This window comes from Anguilla anguilla, chromosome 1 (assembly GCF_013347855.1).
Source record: "Anguilla anguilla isolate fAngAng1 chromosome 1, fAngAng1.pri, whole genome shotgun sequence".
NCBI classification, from domain to species: domain Eukaryota; kingdom Metazoa; phylum Chordata; class Actinopteri; order Anguilliformes; family Anguillidae; genus Anguilla; species Anguilla anguilla.
In genome coordinates this window covers 64,562,495-64,587,896 of record NC_049201.1, presented here as the reverse complement: position 1 = coordinate 64,587,896, position 25,402 = coordinate 64,562,495, and the positions used below count along the sequence as shown (strand labels likewise).

At 39.7% G+C, this 25,402-nt stretch overlaps 1 protein-coding gene across 9 annotated transcripts; it reads left to right on the top strand.

The window, feature by feature from the left end:
• The first annotated feature begins 759 nt into the window (after positions 1-759).
• Positions 760-24,421, top strand: nek10 (NIMA-related kinase 10). 9 transcript variants are annotated; one of them, XM_035405334.1, is made up of 38 exons: positions 760-1,108; positions 2,036-2,143; positions 2,281-2,338; positions 2,560-2,696; positions 2,890-2,988; positions 3,123-3,207; positions 3,434-3,475; positions 3,560-3,638; positions 3,735-3,802; positions 4,457-4,536; positions 4,817-4,903; positions 5,849-6,073; positions 6,494-6,633; positions 7,256-7,317; positions 7,567-7,644; positions 7,968-8,032; positions 8,128-8,230; positions 8,435-8,563; positions 9,280-9,417; positions 9,921-9,966; positions 10,101-10,222; positions 10,847-10,949; positions 11,671-11,746; positions 14,459-14,588; positions 15,111-15,181; positions 15,828-16,035; positions 16,263-16,395; positions 17,680-17,754; positions 19,711-19,765; positions 19,860-19,897; positions 19,982-20,044; positions 20,384-20,484; positions 20,754-20,864; positions 21,498-21,603; positions 22,062-22,114; positions 22,248-22,308; positions 22,651-22,677; positions 23,039-24,421. In XM_035405334.1, the coding sequence occupies exons 2-36, from the start codon at positions 2,073-2,075 to the stop codon at positions 22,302-22,304; spliced, it is 3,294 nt and encodes a 1,097-aa protein (XP_035261225.1). In that variant the 5' UTR covers positions 760-1,108; positions 2,036-2,072; the 3' UTR covers positions 22,305-22,308; positions 22,651-22,677; positions 23,039-24,421. The 9 variants fall into 9 exon arrangements, with proteins under 9 accessions (XP_035261225.1, XP_035261278.1, XP_035261260.1 ...); XM_035405387.1 differs by having other exon boundaries at positions 760-1,128; positions 16,266-16,395; XM_035405369.1 differs by having other exon boundaries at positions 760-1,128; positions 22,651-22,667; positions 23,056-24,421.
• Positions 24,422-25,402: the final 981 nt, after the last annotated feature.

Here is a 25,402-nt window from a genome sequence, read left to right as displayed (position 1 = left end):
TTAGTTTCAGAATATGAGAACCGATTAAAAACAAATAATAATTTATTGATAGACAATAAACAGCAACATTTTTCAGCGAACCAACAATCAACTATGTGTTGACATCACGTAGGTTAGTCAAATCAAAGAAAATCGTGCAAGTAACTTAGAACAAAGATACATTTATGTGACTGATGTGATATGGAAAGTCAAGGCGGTCTGTCAAGTGATCTCGAGGATCAGTGAACGAGTTTATTTTTCAGATCTGTAAATAACTCTGGCGTTAGATTTCTTGACGGAGCGTGAGATCATTCAGATTAAGGCTGAAAACATGAGTATCAGAGGTCAGATGCATGAGACTTCGTAGCCCTGGAGTTATGGAGTACTTCTTGTGATCATAGGTCATTATTATGTGGCTAACGTTAACTAAATTAAATTTCTTAGGAAGAGTTACGTCCGGTCTGAAGGTAGTCCAAAAGCCAATTTAATGTAATGAGAGGAATTATATTTCGCTAGCTACTTGTCCGTTTACTTACTTTATCAATGACTGTGTGCCATCTACTGGTGGCTGAGCATAATTTCCACTGTGCCATTGTCCAGCGATGGATATGCTGTGGCTACCGAACGTAATGGTTTAAACTCCATGGCAGGACTCATACAGTAGCTTTTTTGGCAATAAAATAATGGCTCGCCGCTTCAAAACTTTAGCAAATGTAAATATAGTTGTGCTTGTTGTTCCCACGTGTTGGAATTAAATAACAGTTGTGTTACAAGAAGATTATCTATCAAGACAGTGACGTTTCAGTTGTCTGTTTTTGATAACACAAATAATGTAAAAATACACATTTTGTTAGTTATATTTCCACAATCAGACTACTTGTGGGGCATAGTTTGGAGCGCATGGTCTACTTTAAATGTGTTAAAAATTCCATGGTGACAGGATATAGAAAACAGCGTCAGCAGTAGTCATGGTAATGTACACTTAACAATATTGCTCCGACCTATTGGTCGGATTTTGGTCTATGGCTAAAGATGAGAGTTTTTGATTTGGGCATGTGCTCTTAATGTTTTGTGCTGTTTTATTACAAAATTAAACTGCAACATTGACTGATCATTTGGATTATGAAATGTAATTATATGTAATGCCAGGTAAACGACGGACAGCATTCTGCAACTGTCAAAATTAACGAGTTGCCTGCTACATGGCTGAACAGGCTTTTACCTGCTGATAGTTAAGCTTATTTGGAATTCTGACGTACAGTGTAGTTAGCTTTCTTTCTAGTTTGCTACCATTGCTGCAGAGCTATGATCCTTTCATAATAAGAAAAGAAAACACAATGTTGTCTAGCTACTAATATAACAACGAACAGGCATGAACAAAGAAACTTTTATACTATGTTGGTAACTAGTTGTAACATTTTTGTTTGCTCGTTTCAATTTTTGGCTTCCATAGTCGACACTTCAGCAATTTGGTTAGCTAGATAGCTAACGGCTCGGAATGACTGACGGCCGATTGCAGTTTATCATTTTCATGTTTAATGGTTGTGTTGTTAGTGTTTGTTAACGTTTCAGCGATATCTGTTTGAATCACATCTGTTTACATTGTGTGGCGTTTCAATTTTTTATGTAAGCGTAAAACGCGTTATTTGGCTAGTTTTAAAAAAAATATATCAGAGTTTGCTTTTAGAATTTTGTTGTGCGTGTTTATACTGCCATTATTTATCATGTTTCATATTTGTATCCATTGCATTTTGATTGTACTTTAGTGATACGCACAGAAAGACAGTTGCCACTCATGACTAAGCTGGCATTCATGAAACTAATTCGAATATAGCCTGTATTAGCTTTTGATAGTATTATTTGTGACGGGGGCCAACTTAAAAAAACAAAATGTATCTATGATTACGCTATTTATTCAGTATTATTTGATACAACATTCGCCATAATTTGTGCCTAATGCTGTGGTTAGTGTGGAATACTGTATGGTGGACTCGTAAATCACCTGCCACCATATCAATAATATTGTCCGTTCCTGTCTAACTGTCTATACCTGTAGGAATTATATATGAAATCCATAGACCACAGATTTGAAAATGCCCAACACAAACAAAAAAGGGAAACAAGCAGAAAAATTACATCCAAGGTCAAATAAAACTGTAGACCGGTAAGAGCCTCTTTTTATTTTTTTTCTTCTTCTTTAAAAAAAAAAAAAAAAAATTATTATTATTATTTTTACATTTCTCCAATTGTACATTTATTTATTTATTTTGGCTTTCCAACAATGTTTATTTTATTTTTCAGGGAAATATTTGATCTCAGAAAGCTATTGTCCTACCTCACTGTTTCTCAGATCAAACAGGTAATGTCATGTTTTATATTGTATTCTATTTATTCAAAGTGCAGTATGATGCAGTCTATATAAATATGATAATTAATTTGTTCTGTACCACACCTTCTCTGTGATAGCTCATTTAATTTTTTCACTTGTGTTTTTGAAGCAGCGGCTTCAGGATGAAGACCAGCAGTAATATGTGTTAATTAGAGCAGTCATAAATGTGTTTTCTCTGCCTGTCCTCTCAGGCACCAGCAGCGAGTTCCTCCAAAGCACGGAGCACTACTTTCAGCAAGTCCCAGTCCCCTGTCCAGCGCAACAATGACAGTAGGAGCAAAGCTGCATTGTCACCAAATGCTGAGGCCTCAGAACTGGAGAACTTCAGGTACTGAGCAAAAGAGGAAAATAGTACAGGTTTTATTTGTACCATCGAAACATCAGCAGTTTTGGCTTTGGCAACAAAATAAATAATAATAGTATTTTTTTCTGACACAAATAATAATAATAATAATTATTGTATTGAAGAATTGTGCTCTGCAATTTATTTGTGTTCCTAATATCCTTTGTTTCTTGCACAGTGTGACCTACAGAAATCATAGGAGCTTTAGCGGTCACCCCCAGAACAAGCTGTTTTTGGACATCTTTACCTGTTTGGTCAGAAACCGGCTCATGTGCTGGTAAAACCTATTTTTGCACATCAATATATGCTGACCAATTTGTATGTTTTCATCCTTTTGAAGTGCTTTGAGTGTAACATTGCAGCATGATGGAACAGTAGCTAATTCATATCCTGTATTTCCTTTGTCTGCAGTGCCTGGATTGGCCAAGCCAGTCCTGGACACCTCCTACGAATATTGATTTGTCTGCGACTGTTAATGAGAGAACCACTTTATCAGGTTTGTTTCAGTGCTCTCCCTTGGTTTTGTGTAACTGATGTATAATTGATTAAGAAGAGGTACTAGGTGCCTGACTTACCTCTTGCTACTTCGGCTACTTGCTACTTAAAATCTATGTAATTCCATTATGTTTAAACATCCAATAACTTATGGTCAAAAACACTTGCACTGTTCATTCCTCTTCATACAGTTCTTTTCATATGCATCATGTACCTTTCTCTTACAGAAAGTTTTCTATCAACTCCAAGGGATTGGTTGCCTTGCTCAGGTAAAGGGTAACTAATACAAATGACAGTATGTTTGTGCATGTGCATGTCTGTGTGTGTCTGAAAGCATGTACATTTTACTGCAGTACATGGAGTCAGTTTCCAGGAGCTATCTGGATTGTGAAGAGCACACATTTGCCATGGAACAGCTGGTCAACATGACATGTGAGATGTCTTGTTTCACATTGTAAAAACGAGAAATGTGATTATTTCTCGAAAAATGATGAAATTCTCTCTTGTAATACTGCCTCTTCTGTGTAGATATGTTTCAGAAACTTTCTGTGGTTGAAGAACAGAGGAAATGGGTTATTGAGTGTGGAGCTCACAAGGTAGTCTACATTCCCTCTGGCTCTTACACCTTGTCTTTTACATGGACTTCAGATGAAAGGCAGCTTTTTAGCAAAATCTTTTACTCTGAATAGACATCTACATGCATTATTCCTATAAATGGTAGTAATAAAACAAAACTTTTTTATTTAATAATAATAAAAATTGAATAAATTAAAATAAAATAGTTATTTTCCTATTCCTTATTCCAGCATATTTCATGTTGCCTAATTTCAAAACAGCCTCATCACATGTACAACAAATTACCAGAAACTCTGTCTTGAAAAACGGGAGAGATGAATTAATTAGGCCCAGTTTTTCCTGGATAAGGACATTATTGTGTTAATGTGGAGTCCATCAAGGACCTGAATGCAAATGTTGCTTATGCAGGCTGAATGCGTGAAGAAGGTGCACATTCCTAATTAAATCATTTGCTTTGGCAACATGGTAATTAACTTAACAGGAGACACGCAGACATTGTTGCACCAATTTAATTTCCCATCACCTTTATGCTGTGAACTTTGGGGCCCGTCTGAGCCAAGTGCTGTGCAGTGTGAATTTTTATGAAAGATAAAAAATGTAGTCCCATGATGTCTGGGACTACAAATGAGTGACTAGAAAAAAAATGGAAGAGTCATTTTACTCTTTAAATACAGACCCTGGTGAAGCTGCTGGCGACGCGTGACAGCAGTGTACTGCTGGGGTCTCTCCTGGCCCTCACCAGCCTTGCAGAGAGGTACCCTTGCTCAGCACTGACAATCTTAATGCTGCAGAATTAAAATGAAATGGGCAAGAATGAGGGCTAGACTAATTGAAAAACGGTTTAATGGTTTTGTTTGTTTTTCTGATGAGGGAAGGCAACTCAGTTGTAATCACACTAGGACTGAGCATTTTAATGACCTCATCTGTTTGTGCACTGCTTGGAATAATTATGATTGTTGTTATAATGATTTCTTATTACTGATTAAATGTGTGTATTATTCTAATACATTAAGTGTTTTTCTCATTTCTTCCAGCCCAGACTACAAAGAGAAGATTGGAGAGCTCTTGATTGTGGAAAATCTCCTCATTATACTGCAAGAGTATGACTTGCTATCAAAAAGGTGTGTTTTGTTTGAAGTGAAGTCTAGAATGTACGTTATTAACACACTAACTGGTCCCATGGGCACTTCCTGAGGAGCTAGATACCTTTCTCAGCTCCTTCCCTGAGGACAGAACCCCCACGAACCTGCTGGGAAATTTCAGCATCCACCTGGATGGCAATCAGTCATCCAGATCCTCCCGCTTTTCCACTCTATTGACTTCACTGTGGCACAGACCTCTCCCATACACAGGTGGAAATCAGCTGGAGCCAGTCTTCCTGAGTGCCTGATCTACCTCCAGCCTCACAGCTGCTCCCTCCCAGCTGCATGATCACTACTTTGTATCCTTCCTTCTTCCTAGTCCTCTCCCACCTTCCTCTATGAAATCCAACACCCCTGCAGACCTGTCCACCTACCAAGCTTTCCTCTCTGCCTTCTCCTGTAATGTTCTGCTGGTTTCCTTTTGTAGTTTCATATTGAACCCAGGCAAACTGGTTTTTCACCTTCTCTTACCTACTTCCCAATCCTGACTCTCCTTAGCAGACCACTTCAGCAAGAAGATCACAGATATTTGCAGCTCTTTGCAAATGTCACATGCCGACAATTCTCATCTTTTTCTCTGTTTCCCTCCACCTCACACTCAGGGCTCACATTGCATCTCAGCTTGCCTGATGGGTATCTGATGTTAGATGGCAGACCATTGTTTGAAGCTTAGCATAGTTAATGATGCTCACTGGTTTGGGAATGCTGTTAGCCAGGTCTGGAATTATTGCTCATATTAATCAGGTCACTGCCCTTTGATGTCTCTTATATTGTCATCTGCTTAATAAATGTAGTGTTATGTTAAAGAGGCAAAAGTCACTGTACACTCCTGCCCTCCAGGCATTGAGCTCAAGCACAGTTTGCTAATGTGTGCACTAACAGTGGCTAAAGTCAGTGCTGCGGGCGCCTGTGTGTCTCCACCAGGATAGCTGCAGAGCTCCTGAGACTCCTCTGTCCGGATCGGCAGGTGAGGGAGCAGGTGAAGGCGTACGAGGGCGTGCCGGTGCTCCTCAGCCTGCTCCACTCGGAGCACCTGAAGCTGCTGTGGAACGTGGTCTGGGTTCTCGTCCAGCTGTGCGAGGACCCGGACTCCAGCGCCGAGATCCGGGCCTGGGGCGGAGTGCAGCAGCTGCTGCGCATCCTGGACTGGTGAGAGCTGCAGTCAGCGAGGGCGGATATGTGCCACTGGTCTCGCCTAAGTGGGAGTTGAATGTGCCCCCTATTTTTTAATAGATTGGACTTTAAACTCAAATATATGGTGGTCATGCTATGAGTTCCTTAAATCACTGAACTCATAGGTGATGAACACTGATTCATACTGGCTAGGTACTCTGTGCTCTAGCTGATAACTATAGTACCTTAAAGCGCTATCAATCATCAATAAAAATGTATTTATATAGCGCATTTACAACAATTGTCACAATACGCTTCACAGACAACCCTGACCTAAACTCCCACAGGGGCAAGCCTGAAGCAACAGTGGCAAGGAAAAACTCCCCGTGGCTAGAACTTGTACATAGCTTTCATATGACTTAGGTTTGTAATGCCCAGTACCTCTCTTGTGCTCAGTGACAGGGTGTATGTCTCGGACCGCTCCTCTGTTGAGACTCTGTCCAGTGCCAACGTTGCAGGCCGAATTGAGCGGCAGCTCATCTCAGAGGAGCTGAGCCCACGGGAAACGCAGGAGAGCACGCTGTCACTGCAGGCGGGTGGGTGTTACACACACACGCGCGCGCACACACATAAACCCCCCCCCACCCCCACACACACACACACATACACACACACACTCGTTTTGCACACATGCCTACATATACTCATACAAACACATGTACAGTACACGCATGCTCACTAACTCATATGTACAGTATGACATACAGTTACTACCAGACAAACACGGATATATGTGTTCTTTCAGATAAATAATTACTAAGTCAAACAAACACGCACATTCATTTAAACACAGTTATTCAAACATTTGGATACATTCACTGATGCGCACACATTTGCCTAGACACATATTTATTGTACTAAAATATTAGTGGAAGACAGACACCTGCTGACTCTCTTTGGTTCCCATGCTGTTCCTTGTAAGCACTTTCCTGCTAGGCAAGGTGAGCTTTCTGCTTCCATTCTTTCTACAGTCTTTTATGGAAATGGGTCTCCTTGTGTTATCATATTCTTCTGAGAATTTGCATACATTGTTTTCTCCATTTCCACTTCTGCTGTGACAAAGTCTGTGCTGTATCAGACAATATTGATACAGTAAAATTCAGCTGTTCTCCTGGCACCTCTTCCTCTATCTCACCTGTCTTACCTGTTCTCTTGCAGCGTGCTGTGCAGCCCTGACAGAGCTTGTCCTGGATGATACCACAGCACATCACGTGGTGGAGGTACGGAATCTTCTAGCAGTTCTTCAGTCTGCAGCAAGCCATACCTGGCTGCTGGCCTTGTAGCAGTCCTTGTGAAATAATTTTACTATCTGCCTTTAGTGAATGGGTAGAGCTGCATGCTTAATCTTCTGTTTGTCTGCATCTTTTAATCGAACTGTGCACAAGCCATCCTTACAAACAACTAACCAGAAATTAGCCTGTAATATTTATACATTCTTTGTATACTATGCAATATGTGTGCTTTTCCAGGAGAATGGAGTGTATGTAATAGGGAAATTAATTCTGCCACATGACTCACAAACTGGACCAAAAGCAAAATCTGTTCAGGTACTACAAATTACTATGGAATAATTCATAGTAGTTTTGATCTAACACATGTGACATTTTTAACTAAAGTATGCTTTCTCTTAATAACTTTTTAAACAATCATTTTTAAAAAAGTAATATAAATATACATTTTTTTACTTGTCTTACGCAAGGGCATAGTACTAATTAATGTCTGTCAGAAAGTAATGTAATCCGTTTTAGTTGTAATAAATTATAACCTAATTTATTATAAATGATGAATAATATGAGATGAATATTATGTAATATATAGAAATAATATGATGTAAGGTAATGTTATAAAAGTGTTTTCTTATTGTTGACAGTGCTATGCCTTCAGAGCCTTAAGATTCCTGTTCAGCAGGGAGCGAAACAGACATCTATTTAAAAGGTACTGGTAAATGTCACTGCTACATGTATAATCAAAGTTCATTGTGAAACTGAAATGACACTCAGTTGCTCAGCTGTGGAAATGTGTACTTTCAGGCTTTTCTCTCCGAACCTGTTTGAGATGTTTATTGACATTGGACATTATGTTCGGGACATCACTGCCTATGAAGCTCTTCAAGAGAAAGTCTCTCTCCTCTCTGTGAGCACACTTCCCCTCAACTTTTCTCCAGTAGTCTGTCTCTACATAAAATTCATCCATACCTTCTCAAGCACGCGTAGTTTCATAACTATTAGGAATGATTTTGCACCATTAACACAACACAGACAGACCATTAAGCATGAACAGAATATTAATATGCTTGTGCAGAGGCTGATGAATTTTCACCAGTGTGCATGTCTGCAGGATGAGGAATTGAGCAGTCTGAAAGAAGGCATTGAGACGGTGAACCAGAACAGGGCTCCTCTGAAAGTGATCAACGGCTACGCTGTTCTGGACCATCTGGGCAGCGGGGCCTTCGGCAGCGTGTTCAAGGTGCGGCCCTCAGACCGCCATTAATAACAATCCGAGTTCCTTATGGAAACTTCTCATCCTGACCTGCAATCTTAATGAAATAAAAACTCAGACCCGCCCGTTAATCAGTATTAAAAACCCAGGGCTAAAATTGGCTTAGTATTAGCATATTCTATTATGTGCCTCTGGTGTTACAGTGCAGAGCTGTCCTTTTGAAAAGCGAACTCGTAACCCGATGGATGTGGGTCTGTGCTATTGTACCCTGGTGCAACATTTTTGTTTAGTGAATATCTGGCTATATGGATGGATACTTCACTAAGCATACTAGGACACTGTTTTGCTAAGTTGTTGTAATGAGTGAGAGTGACTCCGCAACAATTGAACACAAAACTAAATTTTTATTCAGTCGCTCTCACAATAAATTGCATTCTGCTGTGAACACAAACATAACATTGTTGATGAATGTGGTTCCCCCAGCTGTACACCATGAGGTTTCCTTCATAACTGCTAAAGAAGCTACATGGTGTTCGGTGGTGCAGTATTCCAAAGACATCTGGCAAAACGACCCTGCCAAGTGCTCACAGATGTTTCATTCATAGTCGCGGTGCTGAGGTAGTTTTGTGAAACAGACATGGTGATCAGGCTGCTATGGCTCTTGGCTTATGTGCGTAGGCCCCGTGACCCTAACACAGTTCGCTGGGTTTATTTCACCCATCCTTTCTGGGACATGGGAAAAGGTTCGGAAGCAGAGTGGACAGAACCTCTTGGCTTTGAAGGAGGTGAACCTCCACAACCCGGCCTTTGGCAAAGACAAGAAGGACCGGGACAGCAGTGTGGAGAAGATTGTATCTGAGCTCACCATCATAAAAGAACAGGCAAGCTAGCTTCTGTATTTTATGATGATAATAATATGATTCATTGCCTTTAGTTCACTATACAGATTGAAGTTTGCTATGTGTGTTTTTTATCATACAAAGATAATCATGTTGGCAACCTGTAGCATTTAAATGTGTTTGTTGGTAACCTGTAAAACACAAGCTGAGGTCAACTCCTATTACTTCCAGAAAAACATTTTTACATAGACATACCATTATGAGTGCCAAGACATTGCATTTTTATTGGAATATAGATTTTTGGAGTTAAAAAGAGTGCCATCTCTTTTTTGTCTGCACGAAATTACTGAATGTTCTTTAAGTCCATTATAAGTAAGATTGCTCCTCAACACATGCCTTTGTACCGCGTTTAAACACACTCCTGTATGCCACTGTATGCCGCTATATTTGCATGTCATTTTTAGCATATACCTGAATTTAAGAATAATCGGTTGGAGACATTTATGAACAGAATGTTATTTTGTTTTACCCTCCGTTCATTACAGATGACTCATCCAAACATTGTCAGATACTACAAGACCTTCTTGGAAAGTAAGCATTTGATTTTCTTGAAATACGTTTCAAATTCAGTTAAAAGGCAAACTGTCATGTGTTTCTGCCCCTCTTCTTTCTGTGAAATGGTGCCACTGTGCACGTCAGTACTGTGAAGGTGGGTTCTCTCTCAGACGACAGATTGTACATCATTATGGAGCTGATAGAGGGAATACCCCTGGCCGAGCACTTCACCTCCCTGAAAGAGAAAGGACAGCAGTTCACTGAAGAGAGAATCTGGAACATATTTATTCAGGTAGGAAAAGAATCAATGACCTTGTTAACTGTAGAACAGTAGAGAAGGTGAGCTGGACACAAAGCGGGGTTTAGTACAGCTTGAATAGCTGGTAAGTAAATCAAGAGCTATAGATTAAAAGAGTAATTCCACCACAAAGCAACATTTAGCTCATTTAACAAATCAATGCGTAACTGATTCATTATCTCTGTGTGGCTGGCCGTTTTAACATTGAATAGTTTCACTTGAATATCCATAATTACAAATTGCATTTGACATGTCATAATTACAATGTGAACAGTCAGAATGGTAATTCAGGATATGTGCAAATACATATACTAGTCAAAATACCCTTTAAGATATCTATAATGCTGTCACGGATATCGTAATCGGACTTGTCACATATACCAAATGATAACTGGAGATATCTGCATTTCTGTTTTGACTAGGCTATGTATTTCCTTGGCAGATACCCCCATTCAGTTTGTTACATAACTTTATTTTCAATTCACGCTAAGTACCGTAAAGTAGCTGAAATAGCTGCATCCCTCACAGGATTCAACCTGGCACAGCCAAGGTCACAAGCCAAGTTCTTTTCCCAAAAGTCACACCTCTTAACTGCTTTTCCTCACTGAAATCCCTCAGATGTGTCTAGCACTGCGTTATCTGCACAAGGAGAAGAGAATCGTCCACAGAGACCTCACCCCAAACAATGTCATGCTGGGAGAGAGAGACAAAGTCACTATCAGTGAGTGTGTTTGTCAGTGTGTGTGTGTGTGTATGTGTGTGTGTGTGAAACAGTGAAACTGGAATTGTGTGACATCAGCTGTGAATGGAGGAATTTTGATTGAAAACAGTACTGTGTTTTATTCACTAGATGGCATTGTTGGCTCAAAGTTCACAGTTACTTAAACACTTATTCTTTGAGCACTTATTTAACAATAATATAATCAATAGAATGAAATAATTATTCATACTACAGATATGTAACGGTGGCCCACTCAGTAATTTTGGTTGCTCATAAAATGCTAATGGCTTAACACTAGCAAAAAGAAAAAAACATATATATGAATCAAAACTTGCCGTGTGGTACTTTTAAAGTAGAAAAACTAGAATTGTTTTGATAGGAGAGCCTAACTGTGTGAAGTAAAATGACCATGTGCATATTGTGTATATATCGTTAGCTGTGATAATGATAATTAGCATACAGTATCATTTAATAAGCATATCTCATTGGTGCTTGAAATTAGTTTCTCGGGATTTTCAGATAAATATGAACCCCAGGGAAAGTGCTCAGCCGAACATACCAAGCAAAACTCAGTCAGATTATGAATGTTCTGTTCATCAAATGAAACACTTTTCCATGGGTTTGCTATCCTCGGTACAAGCCTAGGTGCTGGAACACCTGAATGAGGGAGTGGTGTTTTCACACATCATCACACATTGTCTGTTGTGTGCTTGCTTTCCAGCGGACTTTGGCTTGGCAAAGCAGAAGCAGGAGAACAGCAAGCTGATGTCAGTAGTGGGCACCATACTGTACTCCTGGTGAGTGTTGTGGTAAACTTGTGAGTGTCGGTGTCTTCTCATGGTGAGTGTCATGGTGATCTGATGGGCATCACAGTCTGCTCTTTGTGTCATTGGCTAGCCTAGACTACATTCTGGCTGGTGGACTACATGCTGTGGGTTCTGTAATATTAAGCAAGTCCTTTGATAAGACTCATTCGGACCACAGTCCTGTGGAGTTTGTACATATTTGTATCATGAGCCTTTTAGGAGCAAAAAGACTTTTAATCCACTAGAAGAATGTTTTCTACATACAATGACTGACTGTCTTCATTTGGTGCAGTTTCTGGCTACTTTTAAAGTAGGTGTCCTGCCCTGTTTATTAGACATTATTACGTGATTTTGAGTGATCTGTGTATTTTTTTTACTTATTTATTTTTTCTTTTTTGTTTTAGTGCTTAGGGATGAGTTCATTGTTTTGCACAAAGAACAATCAAATAAATAAATTATTTTTTAAAAAGAATATACCATAAAATACTAACTGATTTTTTGTATAAACCAGGGGAATTAAAATAAAAATGTCCTGGATTATGAGATTTTTGGATTCCTGGAGAAAGGTAATGAAGGTGTTCAGTGCCATTGTGACACATTGTTAACAGGCTGGTTTGCATTCCCACTCAATTTTACGTGATGCCCGTCATACAGTAGCATTGTCATACAAGCAGCTATTACAGTTGCCACTGGATTAATTGTGACATTTGAGTGTGACATGTTTTAGTGTAGAGTGCAGCATCAGCACTGACTGTACAATGATCTTTCAGTATATTACTAAACTATGTCAAAAAATCTATTCTTGGCTAAGACTTTCACCGGCTATAAACCTGACTACCAGACTCATGTCCTCAACTGGCATGAAAACCTAAGCTTGAAAAACCTGATATTCTTCTATATTATTTTTGACTAGACCTCTTAAAACAACTGAAAGAGATATTGGCAGTACTTTTCCTGCACTTTGCGTGTGTGTGTGCTTGTGTGTGAGCGCGAGCAAAGATGTGTGTCACATCCAGGCCATCTTGAGAACAGCTTATTATCAAAGAGAAGAAGACTGTTGCTTTACAGAGGACACTTCAAGGGGGATTTTTGCATTACCCACATCATGGTGGCTGCCCTCCCCTCCCTCTTCTCTGTGTTTTAAAGTACTGAAAGATTCCTCCACAAAGAGGAAACTCAAGCGGTTTCTCCTCAGTAACAAGCCTACAGTAGAATTGATTCACTCTGTGTAACCAGTCCTCACTGCCTATTGTTTTTCCAATGGCCTAGGTAATGAAATTATTGCTTTGAGCACAGTTTGTAGCTGATTCACCTACTTCCTAGTCTTTGTGAAATGGTGAGATATAGTATATCCCAGCAGTTCACCAAGGCATTGAACATGACCATTGCTCCTGCCTGTCTTTGTTGTATGGAGGTTTAAATTGGTTCAGGTTGTGATCTTTTGAATGCGACAATTAAGTGAGTGGGAGGAGTAAAAACCATGAAGACATTTAACTGACAGGAGCCGGTTGGATGCCCCAGCTAGAGGACTGTGCAGATCTACCTTTTTAATCCTCTGGATTCAAATGTGTCAGTAGATGTTTATTCTTTGCATTAAATTGAACTCACTTGCAGTCAAACTGGCATTTGGGCAATCTACACACTGTAGGCGATACTGGCCATCTGCTTGTTATATCTGCTGCTTCCATCTTCAGAGACACAGAACAGAGTGAAACAGAGAGGATTCTGGGAAACTACCCTGTTTCTCCAGATGCGCTGTTCCATTTCAAATGATGTATGTTTCTGTAGAATAATTTACCACTGCTGTTGTTGTCAATACCGGCAGTGCCAGTGGGGCTGCTTTGTAGTCCATTTCAAAGGACTAGCATGTGTAGCCTTTCTCGTTAATTTGCTTCCATTTGAATGCAGGATTTTTTTTTTTGTAGGCAGTTTTGTCATATTTGTACTCCTTCATTTAAATCAACTGCTCTTTCATGTTAGCAGTACAAACGGACATGTTGTGTGAGCTGGAACTGGGCGGTTACTTGGCTGTACACCAGATAGTCTTGTGCCTTTAAGCTGGGATACCAGCTGGGCCTCTACTGTCTGTTAAGCAGGCACGATGAGTGACGAAGACCCACACATTCACGCAGTAATATTACGCTGCAGTGAAAGAGCTGAGGGATGCAGGCTCTTGATTTATTAAAGCCAGAGGCAGGAGCCATTACTCTGAGTTACACCACTGTGGATCCGCAGAAGGCACTTCACCTTGCAACGAGTCCTTTTAAACATGTTCATATCCCAAACTGCACATAAAGAACGGTAATATAATATGAAGTGATGAGCATGTATTGATTTAAGGATGGTCATACCCTGTGGTGTTTGCATTACAAAAACATACAGTGTGACCTGTAGTACGGAGTGAATGTATACACTTGATATATTTATTATATATCAATATATGTTATATATGTTACTTTAATATTTGGCTAATTTAACATTTGTTTATTTCATGTGGACATGGCAGTAAGATTGGTGCGACATGCAATATGTAGCAAGCACATGATGCAGTCTACAAGATGCAATTTCACAATGCCTGTCAATGAGACATATGAAACAACCAGGTAGAGACAGTGAGAGTGAGGGGTGTTTGGATAGTATGTGAGGGGCTGCTAACTTGGTGTGCCTGCACTGTGTGCCTTTTTTCCTTACTCTCTCTCTTAGCCCAGAAATAGTGAAGAGCGAGCCCTATGGGGAGAAGGCGGATGTGTGGGCCACTGGTTGCATCCTCTATCAGATGGCCACTCTCCATCCACCCTTCTACAGTAGCAACATGCTGTCCCTCGCTACCAAGGTCAGCCACAGAAGCACGCATTCTCACTCTCACACAAACGCGTGTGGGCTTACAATGGCGAACCATTCACCAAGATGCACGCACGTACAGTACGGTTAATTTCACAGGCATCATGGGCATGCATTGCAACATTCTTTCACTCTCTCAAATACACACACACACACACACACACACACACACTACAGTAACTACTGTTTCTTTCACAAACTCAGCGACATAATAAATAATACTTCTTTTGCAGAAACTTTATTTCACTGCAATTATATACTTTCCCCAAGACATTACTGGAAAGCATTTGAGCCCATCGACTTTGGTAAAAAAAAAAAGCACAATTGCCATAATATGTCCCAGTCCGCATTACTGTCCATTTGCTGCCTAGCAATGCTGTACCAGTGGGGCCTGGGACTCCCTGTATTAGTACTGTATTAACAGGGAGATGGTAGAAAACAGGACTGCCTGTGCAGAATGCTTCTGAAGTATGCTGTTTACGTGCAAATATTTCTGTTTGCCTTTCTCTGCTAGATTGTGGAGGGTGTCTATGAGCCAGTGGTACCAGGGCTCTTCTCTGAGAGAGTGACAGACATCATTAAATGGTAATGCATTCACTGTGCTTGGCTTCATCTGTGAATATGTCCCCCTGTAGAGCAGCATCGAAGAGGTCTAGAAAGCTGATTTGTTTAAATATACTGCTCATGGATCATGCATGTATCCGCAGTGCATTCGATTTGCACCGAGCATCTGACAGTGTTTGTTAAAGATAATGAAGAGCCAGAAACAAGTCTCTGTCATAGAGATGGAAATGGCTTGTGATGCAGTTTTTCTGTATGCCTTTTTTTAACCATTAGTCTTTATTTATATTCAGAGCAGAGAAACATCAATGTAGCATGAATATGTTAGCGCAAGCTTCCTTGGCTGACACAGATGGCTAAATCCATCTCTGCAAGACAGCGAAAACACTTCTCCCCATTTACATTTCATGCTCCACTTGATCAGTAGGTAAATGCTACAAAAACTATAGAAGTTTCAGGCTTTGAATAAATAAAAATTCAAAGTTGCTACTTTTGTTGTGCTTCTTGGGAGGTTCTTTTCATTAGTTACTTGGAACATGTGTTCAGCCTGTACTGAAACATTCTTTTCCAAATGTTTGCTGGATAAGATTTAAGTTTTTATTCTTGGTGTTCTTTCTTTTTTTCTTTTTTTGGGGGGGGGGGGGGGGGGGGGGCGGGGGGGTGTCTGCAGGTGCCTGACCCCTGACCCAGACTTGCGCCCTGATATCGTAGAAGTCAGCTCCAGGATTTCTGATATCATGATGAAGTGCATGGATGCTCTGTATGCTTCCCAGCATGCTCTTGAAAGAAAGCTGGAGCGAGACAGGAAGCGGGCACAGAAGTATTTCCTGGAAACCAATAGGGGTGGACTCTGCCACTGCCACTCATCACACTCACAGGTGAGTGAACTAAAGGTTTGTTAAAGCAACAATAGATGTAACTCCATATAATTTACACAAGATCTAAGCTAATCATTGCTGCTATGTTTTTACTCTTGCAGGTTTTTTTAGGGATGGGTACGAATAATGGATTGATTGATTACTCATTGGATACGTGCTCACTTGATCTTTTTTATTTTCTCATAAAGGCTATGCATGTACAATTAGAGAAATATCTGTTTGTTCAGCAGGCCTTTTGCATGAAAGATCACAGTTTGAGCAGCAGTGGACCAGCGATTGTGAAGAGTGACTCCATCAGAAGCTCTCCCAGCTCCTCCCTGCCTAATACTGTTACTCCAGGGGAGCATGGCCCCAGTCAAGGTAGGTCTCTCCTCCGGCACTTTCCATGGGGCAAATGCAGACCTCAATTACTGTACTTGCAACTAGCGATGGTAGAATGAAGCTTTATGAATCGGAAAATGGATAGTGCTACAACATAATGTTAATTATTCACTGAACAATTACAGTATTTTACTGTGGAGAGCCAAGTCATTGGTTGGTTCATATGATGAGCCGAGATGAGCTGAATGGCCTGGTCCTGGCAATATGTTCTGATAAGTCCTATTCTTTTGCTCTTATGCGAAATAGGTATTATAAGCACATGGTAACTCCACCCTATATGAAGCCTCCCCTACCAAGTGGTAATTTGGGCTTGCTTCTCTCGGTGTATACTATTGTGATTTTATTGCTCAGAGCTGAGTACATTAGGAGTGAGGGAATGGGTGAGTACATCCTGCATTTTTTCTCCGTTCTGCAGGGGTCAAGCAAAATATAGCACTTCACTCCACACTGTTGGAGCTGTCAAAGCGGCCGTAGTCTTCAAATGTTACATGTCTCGTGTAATGATGCGCGAAAATCAGTGTTTTTGTGTTTTGCTTTGTTTAAGTGTTAGCCAATAGCTATACAACTCTATTCTTAAATGGAAAAACAGAATGCACGGATCTTTGCTCCCAATGTGGAGCTGGCAGTCAGTGTGGCACTAATTAAAATTATTCTTTGAGAAGCTTTATGTCATTAAAGAGAGACTGCTAAAGTCTGGGATTTATGAGGTAAATGAAGATAAAAGCAGGATTTAAAATCGGTGTGAATTTTTGCCTGGGAGAAAGCTGCTTCACCAAAATGACACCACACAGTCAGTTTTCTACTGTCCCTATGATGACAGCCATCTTGCCTTGCAAAATGACAGTTCACCACTAATGAGCTGCCCGAACTGAACATGAAAGTAAAGAACAATTCTGAAAGAACAATGTGCCTTTTGTTTATTTATATACTTTACATCCATAACAGCTCCAAAGTCTGCCAGTGATTGCTGGGAAAAAAAATACTGAAATGTGTTCAGATCAAAACTGGGCAAGATTCCAGGGCAAACAGGTTACTTATCAGTTGTGTGGCCGTCTGCTCTACAAGCTGAACTAGAATTTGATTTTCTCCCCCTTCTAGTGTTGGTCATAAAATGTTTTAAAAAAGTTATTAAATTAACATATTCAACTGTGTGTGCTTTCATTATCACACATTCACACAATTTCTTAAACCTAGCCTACCCTGTTTTCATGATTTGTTTATTTGAATAGATCTGTGTATTAACCCTTCTGTTTTTTTTCACAGAAATTGGTTCTGAGGAAGAACTGGATGCCTCTGATAAAACTTCTACCTCCAGTCCTTGTAGCAACATATCTGTTAGTAAGTATTCTAACCTGTCTATCTTCTTTATATTCGCATTCCTGAAATTTATCACTCAGTGATCCGTCCATCCGTCAACACAGGTGTTCATCTATTCTGCTTATTACAGTGTCCTTGGCAGCTGACTTGCAGAGCACAGATATTAGGAAGAAAAATGACAATAGGGCAGAACCTGTGCTGCTGCTGCTGTATTGAGTTGAACCTTCAAATGCTCTTGAAAAATCATTTGCCACCTGTCCTGTGCATATATCTTTATTGATGCACTGTTATAGTGTAGGGTAATATAAGGCCAGCGGGCGTTGTGAAGTCAAGCCAGGTTACACCAGGGGAAGGTCCCACAATAGCTGGGCTGCAGGAAGAAATGACTGTTCACTAAAGTACATTTTTTATTTTTTTCACCAGGCTCTAAAGTGTAAAGAACATTTAGCAGAGGAAGAATTGGATTTGAGTTAAATCATCTCATATTTGCATAGTGTGTGGAAGCCTTTGATTGGGAGCTGGGGGGAGCCTCTCAGTGGAATCTGGGGAGGGGGGTGTTCTCTTAGGCAGGAGAGAAGAGCTGTGATCTCGAGGTTTCCTCCGCCATTACACGTTTTAGGAGATGGAAATGACTCACAGCTGCCAGAGGAATATCCAGGCAGACTCAATGTCTTTAATTGGACATGCATTACTCCCTATTATTCAGAATAGTGCAAACACATTTGATTTCGCCAGACTAATTGTATTATGCAGAATATATCCAAGAATATTATCTTGACATCATCCTACATCGGGGCTTGCCCAGCCCTGTTCCTGGAGATCTACCATCCTGTAGGTTTTCAATCCACCCCTAACAAAGCAACCTAATTCAAAAGCTAGAGATTTGTTGAGCTGCTAATTGGAAGAAGCACCTGCAAATTCGGGTTGAAATGAAAACCTGCAGGATGGTAGGGCTCCAGGAACAGGGTTGGGTAGCCCACAGAATCAAGATTTCCGTATTTATGAGCATGCACTCAACTCAAAATATTTTTCTAATTACTTTTAAACATTTGTATCTCACATTTAATAGTGATTAAGGAAACACTGTAAAATGTGCATTTTTATTTATTTAATCCTTGCGTTTCTGACGTCCATTTATATAAAGCTGAATATGTTTGTGTAGCAGCTGAGGTTAAGTGCTAAGAGCTAGGCTGTGCCCCATACTGCTGTTATTAGTCTAGCATCTTCACCACTGCATTACAGTTCTACCCAGTATCGCATGTTTCCTTGAGCTCATTTTGAGTGAACCCATGGCAAAAACACATAAAGACTCTACATAATTAATGGTTGCAACATGAACCATATGGGGTTACTGAAATGGGGGGCACGAGGTCATGATTCATGAGGTGATGTAATGGTGGAATGTCTTTGTGGTTTAAATAGCAGTAATAAAGAGGTTGTGAGTGCTGGCTGCGGGTACTTTATGGTTTGCTTGAGAGCTACAGGCCCTGTGCTAGACAAGAAGACCCCTCCAGCCTTCCTTACCTCTCTTACATTATAGTCTTAAAATGGCTTCTCAAAGTGTCAATGAATCATCACTGATATAAAAGTTTCAGTCTCAGTGCACAGTATGTCATTTCTGTTAGTATAGCAAAGTGGTTTTACAGAACTAATATTTTTTTCTGCCAGCAATAAATTAATAATGCACATTGTTTTTGTTGCTTCTTGAAAAAGGTGAGTGGGTAAAAAGTAAATGCCTCATTTAAAATATTAAAGGTACTTGAATATTTCATTATATTTCCTCCTGTTTGGATGTTGTCCCAAAGGCCAGCGTTTTCATGATAACTACTTTAGCAACAGTGTAAAGTGTTATTGCAACATATCATTACTTTTTATTATGCCAAACACCATATTCCTGATGTACTTAACTCTTTATCTGTTTTGACTTTGTTTCACATAGATAAAAGCTTTAATGGTGGTATGTTTTTCTGTTTAAAGGGTCTATAAAGCGCAGTGTCAGTGCTTCTGTAACCGAGGAACCGAACCTTGCTAGGTGAGTTCAGGTGTGTGTATACAAATGGTGTGCACTTGTGTAAGTTGCACTGATTAGTGTGTGCCGTATGCATTACTACCCTCCTGTCTTTCAGTGGAGAATTTGCTGCCCCAAAACTGAAACCCCGACCAGGTAAATCATATCATTCTGAAGATTTATTTTCACTGTGCGGCTGGGAGCCCTGGCAGTATTAACTAGTGTTTTCTCTCTGTTTAGTCCAACTCTTCTCCACTAACAGTAAGGCAGGGATCTCCAGAGACAGCTGGCAGACAGTGAGAGGTCATTTCAGTATTATTACAGCCATAGTAACTCACCAGGGTACTGTGTTAAGGCCCATTATAGTGCTCAGCCTTGATGGTATTAACTCCTGTTGATTACTCTATCACACTTCAGGCAATAAGGAAACGCTATTGACTCTTTAATGATGTGAATAGTTTTTCAGACCTGATATGGAGGATATAGGACTTGAGCACAGGTAGCATTAGGATGCCTTTACACTAGAGCCAAGCAATTTGTGATCCAAATGCCTTCATCTGGGCAGACATGATTAGCAATTGAATGCCTTGTAAGAAGGGTTGAGAACATATTATTTGCATGGTTCACTGTTTTTCTCAACAGCGTCAGCAGGGATCTGTGTGTCTCAGAGGAAAGTCCGTCAAATTGACGACCCCATCCAGAGACTGCTGGTTCTGCTGCATAAAATCATTTTCATCAGTCAGGTCAGATGCTATCTGTTCCTCCCGGTGACGACTATTTTAATGGCTCTTAATGCATTTCAAATGACACTTCATTGACCTGTAAGAGCTCACGACTGCTCCTGAATTCTCAACCAGTTAAATTCATGCACACCACCTTTGAAGAACAGTCTTGATTATTGTAGGAATATTGAACGCAAAAAAAAGAATACTTTATGTATATGACTATTTCAATACTGTGCTAACTGTGAATGCTGTAAATGAGCTTTTAACAATCTTGTGTATTTCATTAGCTTCCTCCTGCTCTTCAGCACAACTTCAAACGGAGGGCCATCGAGAGATTCAAGAAATCACTGTTCCACTACCGGAGCAGTCCGTACAATCTGAAAGTAGAGCTCAAGAAGGTCGGTTACTGTGAAAATAATGTCAAATATTGATTACTAGAAACGAACCCTTTTAAAAACCAAATACATTCGTTTTCTGGTTATTACCAAAATAAGGAAGCATGCTTATTTGGGGGAAAAGTGCATAGTTTCATTCGTCTAAGTGCAGAAGGTAGAGTACTTCATCATTCCAATGGCTTGTTTATAAGCAATTAATACAGTACATCCTGTTTTTAAATATACACTCTCCAGAGGCTCACTAGTGGTATAAAAAAAGTGGGGTGAATTATATATTTCCATTATCCCTGAAAAGGAAAGCAAGTCAGTGGGTTCCGTTCCTCTCTGTCTATTACTCTGTAACTGCACGGATGAACACGGGCCATTTCATCATCCTCATTAAGCAGGGATACATGCACTCCACCTGCCATTTTAAAGACAGCCAGCTCGGTCAGGTCTCGAGCTACGTTTACCAGAGAACATGGCCTCTCTGTGTTTTGAAAGCACTGTGTCCAATATGTTTCCAATATGTAAGTCTGGTCCAGCAGGTGAAATGTTATAATGAGAGCCTCATTGGCTTTGTTACTCAGGTGTATGGATTTACTGGTTCACCATGAATGTGAAGAATGTCCTTTTGTTGGCATTCTGTTGGTGCAGCTCCTGCAGGGTTCTCCGGAAGTGATTGAACCATGTTCCAGCAGTACGGATTGGTTTCCCCTGGTCCAGTCTTTTGGTGGGAAACCTCTTGGCACTGAGGATCAAGGTACAGCTTTATCCATAAACCAGAAAAATCTCCTTTGCTGGTGCGGTGTCCTCAGTGTTCTTTCTCTGGCGTGGTGTCTTAGGGATTTAATGGAATTCAGTTAATGTTCCAAATTGTTTATTTCCATCAGTGGGGGGCTGCAACAGTGTCAATTTATATTATAGTACAATCTGAGCCCAATATTAACAAAGGCTTTTTCAGTTTTGATCTGTGACGGGGTGACATTTCGATTTTGAAAGTGGTTTCAGATGATGAATACTAATGAATTTTTTAGCCTTCAATACTTCCATACAAGGTAGCATTCCGGTACATTCCGGTACCTTCCTTAAAATAGATAGTTGTTAATTCCCCCTGTGCTAATGAACTAGGCTGATTCTTTGCACAGTGGGAGAGACAGCTCTGGCTCTGTCTCTCAGCAGTGGGTAAATTCCTCTCTAACAGATGGGCCATGTTCACAGGTAGTATAAGCTGTATGAACCATCAAGATGGAGTCACCTATGAACAAATGCAAGTAAGTTTATGTAGTATGCTCAAACAAAGATGGATAAGATAACATCAGCATTGCTGTTTGTATAACACTTGTCACGTGAAGTATTTAATTGGTCATTTGACTGCGTTAAGAAATATTTGTATCAATGTTTCAGACCATTATTGAAGAGGTCCTGGAAGAAAGTGGATACTACAGCACAACACAGCATTAAGCTAGTAAGTCATTTACTGTGCTGAGGAAAATATTTGGAAACCTGATGCCTGTAAGTCATGTATCACTGGTCGACAAAAATAGATTAGAAGTAAAAAATTGAAGCTCTTGATTGTGGTGCAAAATTACATTTTATTTATGTATCCCAGGTGCATACTTTCATGCTCTTTTAAGACTCTGTTTAGATGTAGAAAATTCTGCCTAGAAATCTATTTTTTTCATCAGTCTGTTGTAAATATACATAGGTTATGTATCAGACATATTATTACACCATCTTTATCTTTCATGGCAGCCAGATGATAGGTCATTTAAGGGTTGTTCTAATTTGACCTCCTCCTCTATAACAGGTTCAGAGGGTCTCTTGGTGAGTCATGGTATGTAGATGTGGTTGTGCTTGACACCAAACAAGTTGTTTGTATTATTTGTATTATTATTGTAACAGCAGCAATATTTTGTTCAGTTTTGCACAACGTGGATGTGGTCTATTATTTTATCTTCCTCACTACCTCAGTTTACCTGACTACTATGTGCAGTTTTTTTTAGTGATTTTACAGTCAGTAAAAAGAACTGCATTATGGGAGCTCATAGTTTCTGTTAGCCGAAACAGTAAGCTCATCGCGTTGTACAATAGGTACAAAGGACCACATTAATATTGATAATTGGAAAAATTCATGAACAATTGCTACATTTAGAATTTAATATGGAGACTAAGTACAGCTTTGTGTTTGATTATAGGAATTATCACTGTCTAGGTAGAGGGTGCAGTGGTTCTACTGCCAGCTTCCCTAAGAACATGAGGCCCCCAAGCACTGACCCAATTCTGACTGGGTCTAATTCCAGAGCCATGATGCCAGTGGGATGTCTTCTGAGTACCTCAGCTACCCCTCCTGAGCTTAATTAGGTCCTTATCTACATCCGGTACCAGAAAGGTGCCATTATCAATGCACTTTATCCTTTCTGTGAGTTGAGACACATGACCAAGTGTCTGAAACTGACAGGTCTAGGGCTGGACACAGGAACGTATCTGGGTAAAATTTTACAGAACTCAACTGACTCCTCACATCTAATTAAACTGGTGGAAAAGCTTAAGTTGACCTCCAACATTTGCTGTCAAATAAAATACTTTCCCCACAGAAATTGGTCTGACTTATACCCTGAGAGTGAATTTAAATCTGGTAATTATCTATTAAAAGTTTTTTGCTTTGCATGTATTGCGACAGAAAAGAAGCTTTTAAGGTCAGAGCAATGCCTGACATCAGTTAGGAGTGTAATGAATGCACAGCACAGCTTGTGAAGTGGTATTTCCGGAGTCCACGGTGGTCTTTCTGCAATGCTGTGGGAAATTACTCTCCCAGCACCCTGTGCCTTCAGGGTCTTTAAAAGGGCTTTTGTGTGCACCTGGCTTTTCCGCTCATGGGTTGTATACTCCATACTTTAATAAAAAACATACTTTAGAGTTTAAATTATTATTAGGAATATGATATTTAAAATGAAAATAAATTATAAAAAAATATTTCTTAAATCTTTTGCTCAATTCATTTCTGTTTTATTTTGTAGCAATCATCCTCTGCAGACTGTATCAAATGCTCAGGGGGATGTGTGTTTCTGCTCTGTTGTATGATCACTTTTCTTGATGCTAATCTGCACATACAGTATGATGTTGGGTTCTGTAGCATTGAGGTGTTTTTTGCTTTGGGATCTGTGACATCCCAAACCTGTGGGCCTAAGGCCAGCTGTTGTTTTGTGTATACAGTATGTATATTTCTGGGTGATGGAGAAAGAATGTACCGAAATCTCAGGATAACCTTTCCGCACTTTATAGTGATTTGTTTCTTCCTTGCTCAGATGTCTGAAATTATTATGTTTGTGTTTAATGCTGTGTTGCACAAAGTAAGCTACTTGCATGTATTATATACATATGAATATGTACAATATCATGAACTGGAGCTGGATCATAGATCGTGCACAACTTTTCTTTTTATCATTTTGTTTGGGTCAGAAGCAAAATTTATCAAAAATCAATTGTATGTAATTGATTACATACAAGTTATGAATAAGCTGCTTCCTTGCAACAGTTCATGTTTTCTGATGCAATAAATATTTATTACAGCAAAACCACTTGAAGCAGTAGTTGGAGTCTTACTGTGTTCTTTGTTTTATCTCTGAAAATACCAGCCATCAATTCAAGTATCCATTAATGATGAAGTATCAATTTAAAAACCCATATTTGTAATTAAGATGATTGAAATAGTGAATTTTAAACTGACCTGTTAGCCTACTGCAGAGGGCTGTGGTTCTTCACTGACTTTGAGTATGCATAAAATTGGCTTGATATGCTGAAGCAAGGAATAGTTAAGAAACCCACGGAAGATGCAAGCAATCCAATTATGCACGCTCAGAAGGCTGTACTGTCAAATGCTAGTGCAAATGTAATTAACAGAGTGGACTTTCTTCAAATCGGAGCTCATCTCTGTTATGTTTTCTTAAACCACAGCGGCAGAGGTGGCTCCTGCTGCCCGGTATAGATAAGATCCAGGGCACCAGCATTGACATTATACCACAGCTTTAACTGCCAGTCTGTTGAAGGGCTTTTTCAACCAAATTAATGTATGGTTTAGTCATGAAGTGCTCTAAATATGTATTAATGATCAATATTACTGGTTATTATAGTATGACAGTTTATAGTATGTTACACATTATATATAAAGGTGGGAGTACATGACAACTTTCAACTTTTGTTTTTTTCTTTTTTGAAGTAATATGAAATCTAGTGTCACAATTCCCTATGGAAATTGAATATGCTGAAAATATAGGTCTATGGAAGAAACTGTACTTCACATTTACGGGCAATTATAGAATATTATTTCAGATATTTAAGTATATGTTTTAGTAATACACTGCTGTGAAGTATAATTATATTTTCAACACATTTACAATATGTTGCAACATGTTTCATTTCTGTTAGGGTCTGTTATATGCTGGCATTAATTAGTCATGACTAGTAATTCATACCTGACATATGTATGTTAGTTGCTTCGTAATTTTGAGTTCAGAGTTGTCCTTCAGATAACTTCATCACTGTGAACATCCAAATGAGAT

What these genes read in the sequence shown, in the direction of transcription:
- nek10 (XM_035405334.1), top strand. Translation starts at nt 2,073, where the DNA reads ATGCCCAACACAAACAAAAAAGGGAAACAAGCAGAAAAATTACATCCA. An exon ending in TATGACTTGCTATCAAAAAG is followed by an intron (nt 4,904 to 5,848) that starts GTGTGTTTTGTT and finishes TGTCTCCACCAG; the next exon opens with GATAGCTGCAGAGCTCCTGA. An exon ending in CACGCTGTCACTGCAGGCGG is followed by an intron (nt 6,634 to 7,255) that starts GTGGGTGTTACA and finishes GTTCTCTTGCAG; the next exon opens with CGTGCTGTGCAGCCCTGACA.